Here is a 14,606-nt window from a genome sequence, read left to right on the forward strand (position 1 = left end):
AACTTATTATTTCCATAGCACCCAGGGGAAATGGGTAGCAAAAACAGCGGGCACTTGACAAACAAACAGGATTATATCATCTCTTCTCAACGAACGATCTGGTAGGTAAGACTCACCTGCCTCCATTTCTCTTGTAGTTGTCTGGTACATAATGAGGCTATAACAACAATAAAGATTATGGTTAATTATCAAATAAAATTCACAGTGGAAGAAAGTGCTCGTCTATCAAATATTCTCTAAGTACCAATACAGGACTTGCCTATCTGACACTTTGGAAATGCCAGTGCATGGCTGGCATATCTCACACATCAGAAAAATTCAAAGGAGGAGGCATAATCATGTAATAAGGATAAATTAAATCCAGACTTACTATGCGATTCTTTGTATCTTCTAAATAAATTTCACGCCATAGACCATCATGATAAAAACCATCTTTGCTTTCTGCACAGCAGAAGTTTGGAACCATCTGTAAACTCACTACAAAAATCTCTCTGCTTCCAGGAAGAAAAGTGCTTACTTGCAAAATATCTGCCAGATCTGATACCCCTGTGCTCAAAGACAAAGTAGTCCTGTGTAGGAGGATGTGCACAATGAAGAGTTGCTACTTCCATGGAATAGGGAAAAATGAGACAGTGAAATGAACAGATATTCAGATGCAGGATGTTAAGGGAGACTGTACTTCATAATTTTGCTGCCTATCTGTCTGCTATTTTTTTTGATAAGACATCTATTTTCAGTGATAATTATATATATATATAAAGTAAGCAGTATGTCATTTGATAGAGCAGGGAAATGGAAATAGGAAAATACTGCTTTTCTGTATTGGGAATCACTGTTCAAAGGTACTGCTGGAAACCATTTTTTAAGCAAGTTTATTAATACATGGAGTAATTACACCATAGGAAGGAAAGCCTGACACAGACAGGCTAACAAACTCACACTGGACTATATGTTGTGTGATTCTCTAAAACACTGCAGAATTGTGACCAGAAAGTGAGTTTTAACATTTCCTTCACTCAGGAGTGGCTTAAATGAAATCAGCATCTAGAGTTCAGTCAGAAACCACAGTCTCTAAACTTATACATCACCATTTTTTCAACATGTTTGCCTTTGAACTGCATATTCTCTGTCTACAGTCAATTTCTCTTTCCAAGCTTTCTTTCTAGCCAGCTTTTAATCCAGACTGTGTATGCTTATGTGTCAGCTTCCTTCAGTTTACCAAGCTTCATTCATAAACAGAGAGCCAGGGACATTCAAAAAATACGTCCAGTCATTTAGTAAAAAGTAAGAAAGCTAAGAGAAGAAACGCTTACAGAAAAGTCTCTTTTGGGTGTGAGTTTCTTGGGGAAGTGGTCAAAGGCATAGGGCTTGGTGCAGACAGGGTAACGATTCCGGTGGATCTTGTAGAAGAGATGAGCTGATTTATCAAGGCGGTAATCGCAAATATACACATCTTGCTCCTTCACACCTTTTGGCCTCCCTGCGGTTTCAAAACAAAGCACATAGGAAAAAAAGTTAATCAGATTCAAGAGGAAACACATGGTATACCAGAACAAGAACAAGCCATACACAGTGTCAGAGAAGTAGGGGGCTGTCAGAACTGTTAGATGGGATGGCAAGCATTCTTGTTTGTTCTCCTTGATTCATAATCATAATAGCGGACACATTGCTAGTTCAATTTAAGAGGAAAACCTGTATACTCTAATCAAATAGTACCCAAACTTTTGCAAAAACTATTAATCAACTGCCATCACTTTCTCTTCCCTGCCCACCACAATCCCACCTTGCTGCTGTTTCTTCAGTACTGGCCCCCTTAGAACAGAAATCACTGTCCCAGTGCTAAAGCAATAATGCTTCCTCAGCTCTGATACCCTGTAAACATTGGCTACAGCCTTTTTACAGCAGTAACTATTTTAGCATACTTCCCAAATTATTAGAAAGGTGTATTATATTTAATTTCTCATCCCGTTAAGTTTCCTTACCTTTGCAGTAGGTGTATAGGTCAAGAACACAGCACGTTCCCACCACAGCCTCTAAGGGGATAATTTCATACAACGGCACCCGGAAGAGCTCATTGTGATAAAACTTTCGAGAGGGGGAATGATGTGTTTCATGTGGACGGAAATAATGATGACCAAATGCAAACCGTTCCTCTCTGTTTGAAGGCATAAAGGTAAGAGAAAGAGAGAAACAGAAGGGAAAAAAAGACTATTTCTGTAAGCCCGTGATACAACTTAATGCCCTCCACTTATTTTTGAATTATCTATCTTGCACTTTTGCAATGACTGATGAAAAGCGAAGTTACATAAATATTACATATGCAACTTTATCGCCTTCAGTAAGTGGAAATACTCCTAGTGTGATTCTTATGAACACGGCAGACTTACTGTGCTGCTATCATTGGAGCATATGCATTTAATCATGTTACAGTGGCTTAGCAAGTCAGTTATTGTTAGCTGAGCCAATTCAGCTGTCGGTGTGTATTCTAACCTATTCCAACAGTGAGGAAAGTACATCAACTTCTATCTCTCATCCCCTGCTTAAACCTCCAGCCTTACATGTTTTTACTTTGCAGTTGTGGAGCACAAGCAGAGACAAGTGGGAAATCATCAAGTCTTTGTAACTAAGCCGTGTTCAGTCCTGCATTTTTAAGCTACGACAAGACTTCCACAACATTACTGTGTTTTGACAGGTAGGTATATGGAACGTCTCAAATTCAAAAGATGCCTTGAACATACTTCTCATTTTTCCAGAGTTTTTCAATGCGGAAAATATCGAGTTTCTCCCTGTTGATGTGGGACAGCAGCCGATACGACTGCCGGACAGGGTGTCCATCTGGAGTTCTACGGCTGTCTCTCATCAGGTAAACACAATCACCTGGCAAGAGGCACAAAATATACACCTGTAAAGAACTCTTCATGAGTCCAGCACACCAAAAGTAGAGGAGTAAATGGTTTCATTAAAACTAACATGACAAAGCTACCTAATGTTGAATTGTAAAGAGCGATGCAAAACCAATGCAGAACTGGCAAAAGGAGGAAAGGTTACCTTGATCATTTTCACAAAAGCTTTATAGCAAGAACTAAACGTAACTTCAATTGTATGCCGAGACTAACATGTACTAAAATACTAACATGTACTGAATCAAGATAAATTATGACAGACCGCAGGATGTGTAACAAAATAAGTTTTGATTAGGAAAATGTGTTGAAATTAGTGATAGCTCCAATGTTTAAAGAATAAATCTAAGCTTTAAGAGAGAAGACACTTAGAGAGATTATTATTAAGAAAATAAATAATTGACTGAGAAGCCCCAAGCCTTTGATTATTCCAGCAGAACTCAAATAAGATGCATAGCTCAGGAAAGGTAAGCAGAACTCAAAAAGGGCTGAACAAAATGATACCCCTGGCAACTAAAAAAGTCTTTCCCAAGTGCAACCCCTGAACAGGTCCCTAAACTTCTATTTATTCATTTTGTCCCATGAGTGAATTAACTCTTTAATTTCTCTGCTCTGACCTGTGAAATGGCATTAGAAGTACTTCCTCTCCACCCCCCAGACTTGACTCCCATTCTTACTTGTACACTGCACCTTTCTTTGTGGCCACGACTATCATTCAATAGGGTGAAAATACACTGCTCAATTCAAAAAGACTTTCTCCTTTAGGGAAAAAGCTTTAATCAATAATGTTCACAAAGAGCCTGAAGAGTCTCACAGGGAGAACATTTGGGAAACTAAAAGTATTACTGAAAATATAATTGGATTTAGTATATAGTATTTAAAAATCAATTCCACCTTTTCTGTTATTTATCGCACAGTGAACAAAAAACTGGGAGGTCCCAAGTAATAAAAAAATTAAGAAAAACTACCCTGGGTAAGATCAAAGGTCATATAGCATAGTATTCTAGCTAGAAAATTGGGCAGTAGCAGATGCTTAGGAGGAAGAAGCATAGGAAAAGGCATGCATAGGAAAAGCCTTCCCTTCAGGTTTCCTTTAATCTCTGTTTTACAGACTTTTAAAGCTAAAGGCTATAGCTGGACCACTGTGCATAAATAGGCAGGGTTTAATCCTTCCTCCCAAGAACTTGTCTTATCTTTTTGGAACCACTTATACTCTTGACCTCTCCAACTTCCTGTTGCAATGCTTCCCATAGTTTAGTTATGTTTTTGTAAAAAAATACTTCCTATTGTTTAGTATGTTGCCTGCTAATTTCAGTGTTTATTCCCTAATTTCTACATTGTTGCACTTTACTATGCCACTTATGATTTCATAGACCTTTATCATATCACCCTTCAAATCATCTGCATAGACTTTGTTCACAGTAAAGATGTTTCATATCTGATTAACTTTGTCATCATGCTTGTTTTTACAAGTAGTAAGGTACTCTTTCTGAGATGGGATGACAAGAACAGTACACAGCATGCAAGACAGACACACCATAAGACTACAGAATGGCACAATTACTTTTTCTGTTTTGTTCATAATAATTTCTAATACTCAGTCTCCCTTTTTGACTCATGCCGAACATTTCTCTTACGTTTCCATTAAATTGCAATGACTCCTGGATTTTTTTTCCCCTAAGTACATACTTATTTTTGTGTGTGTGCAGTTATGTCTATTTTCCTTCCATGTACATTACTATTATTTAATTAGCAGGTTCTGTCTCTGTTATTTCCACAGCTTAGTAAAAAGATGCTAGAGAACCACCAAGTACAACGTGGCCCCAGGTCCATGAACACCTCAGTTTTGTTCTCCCTTAGCTTATAACCAAACTTAAGATTAAAGTGAAGGACAAGTAATTATATTTTTATAAATATGATCTCATTTATCAATCTTGTATAAGTTTAAAAGATGATCTTAAGGACTCCTCGTATGCAAAAATCACTTTAAGGTTTTATGTAGTCGCCTGTCACTGTAACAGTGGAGTACAATACATTGCACTATTAAAAAAATGCTGATTTAAAACAGAGATGACATGGGCCATATGGGCACTGACATCTGCCTACAACCATGAAGCCAGCTTTTAAACCTTCTGATACACCAGGATCCCTATTAAACAAATAGAAGCTGTAGTTGTAGGAAGGAGAGACAGAGTTTTATTCTAGCTTGATTAAGTAAAAAATGGACTGAAGACAGAATGACATAGGCTTGCATATAAGCTAGCAGAGTGCAAGCTCTTCAAGGACTCAGCATGTATTTGCTGGTGATAAGCGTGTACTCACCCATTGTATTAGCTCTTCTTACTATCTGAACTATAGCTGGGATAACATCATCTTCATTTTACTAAGTTAAGGATTACTTTTAAGCAACCCACCACCCTATTTTCTGTAAAAGACTCATAGAGGAAAAAAAAAAAGGTACATGCTGAGACCAGCTGCTGGCCCCAAGCAGAATGTAAATAAAACCACCTATTTTTGGCTGTTATTTTACATTTGCTACTTTCAACTCTTCTTCCCTACCTCTTCAGTGAGAATAAAGCAACTCTAGTACTTACTGTACCTGACTAAAAAAGGAGTATTCAGAAAGAAATGTACACCGATACTCTCTTGCCCTAAAGATTAGGAAGCTTGATTTCAAGTTTATCCAGGCATTACTGACTACTGAAATAGCTACCCCTCTGTCTCAAAAAGGGAGTTTATAGTTCTGTGTTTCCACAGAAGAGATGCGGCTGCTATTGCCGGTGCATCAGCGATAACGACATATGACAGTTTCTGGCTATGTGGGTTTTCTGAGATCCATTTTGACTTCTGTTTATCAACTCACATGTGAGGTAGAACTCCTTGCTCACTCTGCAGGACGTTATGGATCAACTGATCAAATCTATTTGCATAATCTCCTGGTTTTAACTGTTAGGTAATTTTTGCAGAGCAAGCATGTCTGTAGTATATAACTCAACAACCTTAAGTAAAATTGTCAAGAAATTAAAAAACTAAGTCCTCTAACTAGAGACTGAAGGACCCTCACTTATTTAGAGGGATTTGATCACAGTAAAGTGTGCACACTGACACGGAAGCTTTTCAGCCTTGTTCCTCAAATGAGTTCTCAAGCATAGAACTGGAAGACAAACCAATTCAATGTACAGACACAACTCCCCAGCAGTGAGGGCAGCCTAAGTTACAAATGGTCCCAAAAGCACTTTTAGTCTTTATCGCAAGATCAGCCTCTTTCTAATACACAACACATAGGAAAAATGTAAGTCTAGGCATATAGTGACTGGAGGGCTGAAGGTGACTATGGTCTCTTTTGCCTTGTAATCTGTAAATTACATGACCTTTTAGAAACCAGAGGGAGTATGTATTGGGATTGCGTGGCAAGGTTTTGGTAGTGGAGGGGCTACAGGGGTGGCTTCTGTGAGAAGCTGCTAGAAGCTTCCCCTATGTCTGACAGAGCCAATGCCAGCTGGCTCCAAGATGGACCTGCTGCTGGCCAATGCCAAGGCCATCAGCAACGGTGGTAGCGCCTCTGGGATAACAGATTTAAGAAGGGAAACCTGCAGTGGGGCAGGAGATTGAAATGTGAGAGAAATCCCTACGCAAATACCGAGGTCAGTGAAGGAGGGGGAGGAGGTGCTGCAGGCACCGGAGCAGAGATTCCCCTGCAGCCTGTGGTGAAGACCATGGTGAGGCAGGCTGTCCCCCTGCAGCCCATGGAGATCCACGGTGGAGCAGATATCCACCTGCAGCCTGTGAAGGACCCCACGCCAGAGCAGGGGGATGCCCGAAGGAAGCTGTGACCCCGTGGGAAGCCCATGCTGGAGCAGGCTCCTGGCAGGACCTGTGGCCCCGCAGGGGACCCACGCAGGAGCAGTCTGTGCCTGAAGGACTGCAGCCCGTGGAAGGGGTCCACGCTGGAGCAGTTCATGAAGAACTGCAGCCCATGGAAAGGACCCATTTTGGAGAAGTTCGTGAAGGACTGTCTCCTGTGGAAGGGACCCCACACTGGAGCAGGAGAAGAGTGTGAGGAATCCTGCCCCTGAGGAGGAAGGAGTAGCACAGACAACATGTGATGAACTGACTCCAACCCCCATTCCCCGTCCCCATGCACTGCTGGGGAGGTAGGTAGAGAATTTGGGAGTGAAGCTGTGCCTGGGAAGAAGGGAGGGGTGGGGGGAAGGTGTTTTAAGATTTGGTTTTACTTCTCATTCCCCTATTGTGGTTTGATTGGTAATACATTAAGTTAATTTTCCCCAAGTCGAGTCTGTTTTGCTCGTGACGGGAACTGGTTGAATGATCTCTCCCTGTCCTTATCTCAACCCACGAGCCTTTTGTTACATTTTCTCTCCTCTGTCTAGCTGAGTGGGGGAAGTGATAAAGTGGCTGCGTGGTGCTTAGTTGCTGGCTGGGGTTAAACCATGACCGAGAGTAAAAAACTGTTTCTTCTGCTGTCTCCAAGATGCCTTATATGCTTGTGTGCCTGCATCACAACAACTTCTATAGGCAGGTGTCGTGCCTCAGAACTTTTGGCAGAGAACTTGAGATGAGCAATGAATCGACAGATTTCCCCTTTTTCTACTGTAGCTGTTTATTCCTTTCTAGCGTCTTCGGGTTATACACCTTGCTTATCTATTCCCTGAAACTGCAGGGGCATTTGGTGCCTAACAGTGGCAGTTTGGTCTCCTTTGTCCTCTGCCAACGACACATGGAGTTCAGCCACGTAAGGACTAACATTTCTTTAATTAAAAGTCACCAAGACCAGATTAGAGGTACATGAGTGAAATATAATGTGTTATGACAAAAATTACCTTAATGCTATGAATGACTGGAAGATGCCACAAAACCCAGCTAAACATAATCCATTTTAACAGAAAACATAAAAGCAAGTACCGATACAACCCTAGAAAGTGAGTTACTCTCCAGCAAGGAACCCAGCATAAAACAAGAAATAGCAAAACTAAATGGCTGAACTCTAGAGAGCATAGACAATGCAGAGCAACAACAAAAAAGGAAGACTGAATGCAAAGTCTAGAATTCTGCAGAAGGGATAAAGAATACAATGTTCTTGGACCTTTTTTTTTTTTTTAATTCTCCACTTTCCTGAAGACTCTCCCATTCCCCTCTAGCAAACATACCAACTGCTTTTACTCATTCAAGAGCAGTTCTCTTAATAATTTTATAGGCTTCTTTCTAACCTTGTATGTATCTGTAGGATGAAATGAAAAAAATAATAATCAGTGAACTGAATTATGTGGCTGTGTAGCTGCCTCTGAAAGACTCATGGCTTTGAAGCAATGTCCAGAAAGATACACTTTACGGAACAAACAAGCAATAAATTGGGTGTTTTAATGGCCCTTCTACACTAAAATACTGAAGGCCTAACAGCCTTCTTTGCCTTTACTTCTAAACGTTAACTACCAGAAGTTGGCTCAGCATCTTCCTTCTCTGGCCACGAGGAGAGCCCTATCTGTGCTAAAGGTAATTAACGTTTCTTCTTCAACCAGCCTGTGAGAACTCTTACTATGTGTCACTCCTGTAATAGCAAAGAGTGCAGCTTTCTACTTGTAAAAAGATAAAAGCATTTCAAACAGGGTGATGCCAGAAATCTCTGTACACTCTTATCTGATGGAAATCACAGCAGCCACCAGAGTTAGTACATACCTTGGCGCAGAAGCAGATCATCCCGTAATAAACATATATAATAAACACAGCCAGGCTGGGCATAATGGGGACGAGGAATCATGGGAACCTCCTGGATGAAAGAAGAAAAAAAGGAAGGAAATTCTGAGATGCCCACCATGATCAGTGCAAAAATGGGGCTAATATCCTTTTGGAAACATGCAGAAGTGCACAGAGAAGAAGAATTGACACTTAATATGATTAAGCCTAAACCAAGGAAGCTACACTCTAAAATGAGAATCCCACACTGGTCTTGCCAATCTCAATAAATATAAATGCAAGAGCTGCTTTAGTTTGTAACTGTAGTAGTGAAGAGGAGACTTTTTTTTTACCCTATTCACAGATCGAGGTTCACACTGCTCACACAAGTAGTGTTCAACATCAGAAGTCACACCCATACAGTCACAGTGCTGCCAGACCTAGAAAAAGATACATCCCAGTTAGAAATTCCTATGATAGATTTTATTTACCAATTGCATTTTCTCAAAAAAATATTAAGGAAAGCAAGAAAACAAGCAAGGAATTTCAAGATTTTCTTTGAACTATTTCACATATGTCAGAAGACAGACAAGATCCCCATGCAACTGTTTGTGTAAAAGCCCCAAGTTGTTGAAATTAATTCTGCTCGCCTAAAGACAGGAGTTGTTGGCAGTTTCAGAAAAGGGCTAGCTCCTCTATCTAGAAATGCAAGTTGCATCTCCTCTGTGGAAACAGAATCTCTCAGTTCTTTTGGAGAGGAAATGAAGGTCTGAAGAGGTAATTAATGCTACTAGCTACATGGAAATTGCTGGTAAAAGTTCCACTGGTTATGGAGAATAGAAAAAGAGTACCAGACTCCATTTTGTGTTCCCCCTGCCTCACCATGCACTTTTCACACTGGATCATGAGTCCTTCATCTTTGTAAAGGCCACAAATGCAACGGATCACATCCTCATCCTTCTCATGCCCATTTTCTTTTTCACAGACCGATGTCTCGCTGCTGTCAGCTTCACTTGCTGTTTCTCCCACAATTTCATCAATTTGGGCAGATGCCTCATGGCGAGCGTTATAATATGCTTTCCGTAACCGGCATACATCACGCCCAGTTGGAGATTTTCTGCCATAATATTTCTGAATAAAAACAAAACAAAGAATCAAAAAATATTTTTTTTTCCAGGTTCCATGCTTTTGGTGCATTCCTCCGGTCTGCATGCACCATTAAAGGTGTCATCATTAAAGCTGCATCCAAAAATGTGGTATACACCTGTCGATCTAATTCCTTATTTTGAACAGCAGGTCCATGTATCTTACATATGACACTGAAGAACAAGGTACCTCTGCCAAAAGGTATTGAAATTTCATTAGGTTAGCTGTTCATGCATGTTCTTGACCTTCTATTTGTCTGACCTAAGGCAATCAAAAAGCACTAAGAGTAAGCTGAAGCACATGAATTGCTATCAATGTGATGATCCGTTTGTGATGAATGGACAAGTTTTCCTTCTCTAAAGTATTTTTCTTCTTTTATTACTGTAACTCAGCAAGAGCATTAAATGAGGGTATATCCCCACTGTCTAGGCAATAGCTTTAAGGCCAGAGAGAACCTCACCTCTGCATTCCGGAAGACCTTCAGCATGTCCCCATCAAAAGCTTCCACAGTTTTATAATAGCCAGTCAAGATCTGTTTCTCAATTGTGGCAAGGTCCAATGGGTCAGTGATCTTTTCATAATAGTCTGCATTTCTAAAATGGGAATGTATGCACAATGTCATTTTCACTAGCAATTCAAAGCTGTGCAAATCCATTATAGAAAACTATGGGTTGCTCTGAGAAGCAAGTACTTACTTTTTCTTTGGGGGTAGGTTCAGGAGGGGAGCTGCAAGAGCCTGCCTGGAGGAATCTGCAACAGGAACACACAGTTTAGCAACACTTACTTGAGTAAAACTTAAAAAGACAAGTAACTAACAGCACTCAGTCTAGGTTAAAAAAAGACTCTTCTACTATCTATCTGAGGCACAGGGAATTGAAATGCTTTTGCATTTCTAGAAGTTGGTTGCTGTAATCAGACTACATGTATCAAAATGGAGGAGAGTTTCCCTGCAATTCTGTCAATTGTACCATTTTGCTGAACTACTGAAAAATCATTTTAAAAGGATAGCAACATCTGCAGATTCTGGTGGCAGAGGAAAGGGTTGAGGATAAAGCAAAGTGATTACTGGTAGCAGGAGAAGGGGGGGGGGGGGGGGGGGGCGGGGAAAGGAAGGTTATTTAACATCCTGAAATAAAACTCATTTTTTTCTAGTATTTTCTATTCAGAGAGTCCATTGTTCCAGAGGCTGAAAAAGTTTCCATGGAGATTTTTTTAGGACTGTCACCTTCACCTTTGTAGGATATGATGCTATCACATATTTCCTTGAAGATTTGTGCTAGGCGGGCAGCACGAGCCACTTCAATATTCTCTTCAGCTGCAGCCAAGCGTCGTGTTCTCACAGAGCGGGAGGTCTGAAGGGCTGAAAACTGGGTCATGAAGACATCTGAAAGAGGGCAAAAAAGAATTCTTTCTAAACAAAAAATTAAAGATCAAATTTCTGACCCAGCAACTCCATCACCAATTATTAAAATTAACATGTTTTCTAAGCCACCATAACAGTAAAAGGCTTCAGTTTCATATTCCTAAGTTGGCTCTCACTGCTTATAGCTCATCTAAATGGTTAAGCTGGTTATCTACGTATTTTATGTTGCTGGAGCAAATACAGCATGTCACTGAATTCACCCAAAATACTCACTTCCAACTTCTCATGTACCTGACAGTGAGGACCAAATCCTGCATGGCTGTGAAGATTATGGTCCTATGAATAGAGTGCTATTTTTGAAGCAGGATTAATAAAGTTTTTCTGATAGTCATATTTTGTCCCATTCCTGTAACTGACTACACGCCAAAAAGCTTTGTTTTCTAAAGGCCTGAAATCCATTAAATTATGAGGATAAATGACACTTTTCAAAGTCAGCACAACTGTTTCTTGTCTAGGGATATAGGAAGCAGAAAACAGCCCTTCTCTGTAAGGGTGCAATCATGGAAAACATTAAGTATCATCCTCCTCCTCCTCTGATAAACCACTCTTGATGAAACATGAGACATGACAATTTTTACCAGGACTTGAGAGACATCAGGGCTGCTGGAGGAACACAAATGAATCCAGCAACCAGACGACTGGTTTATATAGTACAAAATTCTCATTCCTAAGAAAATAGCATTAAGTGTTTTAGAGGAAATTGCAGAATGCCATAATGCAAAAAATACACTGAAACAGCAAAAGAGCTTGTCTTACCCTGCTATGTAAAAATAAGGGCATACAAACACATATATAGGTATTTTTATCTGTATAGCATTCCCTGTATGTATTACAAAAGGTGTATGGATCTTGTAGTAATGCTACATTTGATTTATACACAGAGTGTACTTAAACTCTTCATGGGCATGTCATATAGGTTCTCAAAGTAGCAACCTGAGGAACCTGTGTTGGCCTCACCAGATTTAATGTTGCCATCATCCCGACAGATTCCATTCCAGCGGTTGTATAGTGATGTGGTATGGATATTGTCACTGACATGCTTCACTTCCTCTTGTTTTTGTCGAATCTTTTCCCAGTTTCGTACCAAAAATACATGGTGTTTTAGCACAAAATTCCTACAGAAATTAGAAAAGCATTAAAAAAATCACCTTCTTCCTGTAAAATTAATTCCTTAATGTGTCACCTTCTTCCTGTAAAATTAATTCCTTAATGTGGGGAAAAAGACAGATATTCAGAGGTACACTTCTGTACCTTCTCTCAGTGGAGAAGAATTCCACCCTAGCTGGTGAAAGGAGACCTAAGAACTGCTTACTCAGACACTTCATGATGCCCTATCTTATAGAAAAAAAATAATTTCAACATTAGCACAACACTCCATTTCTGAGGAAAATCCCACTGAAATCATTCCTTACCTTTCTCTGTTAGACATGGGCTTCATCTGAAGCTGTGGTGTCAGCCTTGTTGGTGCATTCACACTTTCACTGGGTTCCTCTGAGATGTGGCCCCTCTGGAAAACAGATCATTCTGATAGACAGGAAAAACTGTGCCAAGAACTTAGCAAAGCAGTAAAAGTAGTTCCCAAGACAGAATCTGTAGTAGTTCTCTATAGTATTTCTCTGAAGTTTAAAATACACAAATACACAGTTTTTTGGTCCAATGGCACAAACTGATTTCCTATTAACCTTTATCTACCAAAAAAGCTGTATTTACTACTTACTCTCTTCTTTAGTTTGTGCTTTGACTTCCTTTTCTCTTTCGACCGTCCAGGCCTTCTGTGGGTGCTCACAGGCTGATTGCTTTTGCTTGAAAGTCCATTCATTCGCTGACTTTTACCCCCAATTATTCCTCTGCATTTGTCAAAACCACATTTGCAGAGTTGCTTTGGGGGAAAAAAAAAAAAAAAAAAAAAAAAAGAAATTCTTTTAAATAAAACCCAAAACATTTAGATTATCTCTCAATATTATAAAAAGCCTGTTCTGTGAAATACAACACAATAGGTTTTGTTAATTGACCTTCAACTTTACAGAACTGTTTGTCCTTGATGAATTTTCTCAAGGTCTTGCACTGCAATCCTCACCTGTTTTTCAACATTAAATGAATGAAAATTGTAGTCGTAAGTCAATTCAGTACCAGCAGGCATGTCTTTAAGCGCATATAATCCAATCCGGTAAACACCATTAACAGACCTGCAGAGAAAATACAATAAAATATTCCCAACAATTAAAAAGAAAATTGTCTTCATCCACGTAGTGGAAGTGTTAGAGACAGGAAACAACACTTCTGCTGTGCCCTGGATTATGCTTGTTCTTCATTTGTACTGCTCTCGTTTATTTCTTACAATAAACTTTGAAGACCAAAAAAAGTGAATACCGTATTTACAAAGATTTGGAAGTTGTGCTTCAAATAGAGAAACTACAAACCACGTTGGCTATCACGGCAGATCTACTTATCAACCGCCAAGATTCAGGCCCTCACCCTAAACCAAAAGCTTACACTGAACATCATACCTTGTTTCACAAAATGCACTAAAATTAATTGCCTCTCCAATTCTTTTACTTATTTTTTGTGTTGTATTTTTAAATTTAAAACTTGATTACTACTGCTTAAATCCACTAGAATTATCTGAGAATCACAAGCTACTCTGCTGTACTGCCACCACAGCTGATTCTTATTACAACCATCTGCTATTTCTCTCTAAGTTATTCACTACAAATTTCTCAGTACTTCCTACTAGTCTGGCACTGGATTTCTTCTGATAACATAGTACTGATATGACACAGGGTATGCTGAAATCAGACTACTTTCCTGTTTGCCTGCTTTAAAAAAAAATAAATTTGAATTGCCAGAAGGAAAGAATATATACACATAGATTATTTTACGGCATTACCTAGGCTTCAAAATTAGTAGCAGGTTAACAGTATGTTAACAAACAACAGTGTTGGATTTGCCTTGCCAGAAAACTTAAGATCCTGTCTCCAAAACATCCAACACTTGAAAACATTACATTACTTGTGCAATGCAAGCATGATAGCAAATATTATTTACACTGTTCAGCTTGATTCCCCTCCCTAGTTGAGATCAGATTCTCATAGATGATCTGGTTATCTGTATCTTAGTCACTGGTATACCAGTCTTCCAGTAAACAGAATATATTTTTCTTACCATTTCTGCATCTCACAGTTAGGATTACAGCTGTGGTTGATAAAACGAGCCTCATTGCCCATACGATAACTATCTATCACCATTCCACTGTCTAAATTCAGGCAGTAATGATCACTGTGATTATGGTACTGTTCAATCATCCGGTTCCTAGGAAGCAACACAGGAAAGTTATTTATGATTATGCTTGTTGCTGCAAAGCAAACAGGGATTAACACAGTAATAGCGCATTCAAGAATTCTGAGAGAGGGTTTTGAAGAAAAAGCAATTATAATCTTTTATATTTT

At 39.5% G+C, this 14,606-nt stretch overlaps 1 protein-coding gene and 1 long non-coding RNA gene across 5 annotated transcripts in view; one reads left to right on the forward strand and one right to left on the reverse strand.

Annotated features, from left to right (window-relative positions):
* Window positions 1-14,606, reverse strand: part of ASH1L (ASH1 like histone lysine methyltransferase) — a 64,314-nt gene that overhangs the window by 3,972 nt on the left and 45,736 nt on the right. For 2 of the 3 annotated variants that reach the window (XM_069794433.1, XM_069794435.1), the window contains exons 12-26: window positions 14,323-14,469; window positions 13,238-13,346; window positions 12,878-13,039; window positions 12,573-12,667; window positions 12,118-12,275; window positions 10,963-11,121; window positions 10,433-10,487; window positions 10,198-10,330; window positions 9,474-9,722; window positions 8,945-9,031; window positions 8,595-8,685; window positions 2,739-2,877; window positions 1,983-2,155; window positions 1,314-1,480; window positions 117-157 (exon numbers count right to left, since the gene is read on the reverse strand). In XM_069794433.1, coding sequence (XP_069650534.1) covers window positions 117-157; window positions 1,314-1,480; window positions 1,983-2,155; window positions 2,739-2,877; window positions 8,595-8,685; window positions 8,945-9,031; window positions 9,474-9,722; window positions 10,198-10,330; window positions 10,433-10,487; window positions 10,963-11,121; window positions 12,118-12,275; window positions 12,573-12,667; window positions 12,878-13,039; window positions 13,238-13,346; window positions 14,323-14,469 — 1,965 coding nt within the window. The remainder of the gene's footprint in view (window positions 1-116; window positions 158-1,313; window positions 1,481-1,982; window positions 2,156-2,738; window positions 2,878-8,594; window positions 8,686-8,944; window positions 9,032-9,473; window positions 9,723-10,197; window positions 10,331-10,432; window positions 10,488-10,962; window positions 11,122-12,117; window positions 12,276-12,572; window positions 12,668-12,877; window positions 13,040-13,237; window positions 13,347-14,322; window positions 14,470-14,606) is intronic. The other variant, XM_069794434.1, reaches the window with a different exon arrangement.
* On the forward strand, window positions 2,045-11,255 carry LOC138687428 (uncharacterized). 2 transcript variants are annotated; one of them, XR_011326602.1, is made up of 4 exons: window positions 2,045-2,173; window positions 2,576-7,054; window positions 9,769-9,938; window positions 10,890-11,255. It is a non-coding gene; the product is annotated as an uncharacterized lncRNA (long non-coding RNA). The 2 variants fall into 2 exon arrangements; XR_011326601.1 differs by lacking the exons at window positions 9,769-9,938; window positions 10,890-11,255 and having other exon boundaries at window positions 2,576-8,180.

The sequence above is a fragment of the Haliaeetus albicilla genome, chromosome 10 (assembly GCF_947461875.1).
Source record: "Haliaeetus albicilla chromosome 10, bHalAlb1.1, whole genome shotgun sequence".
Classification (NCBI taxonomy): Eukaryota; Metazoa; Chordata; class Aves; order Accipitriformes; family Accipitridae; genus Haliaeetus; species Haliaeetus albicilla.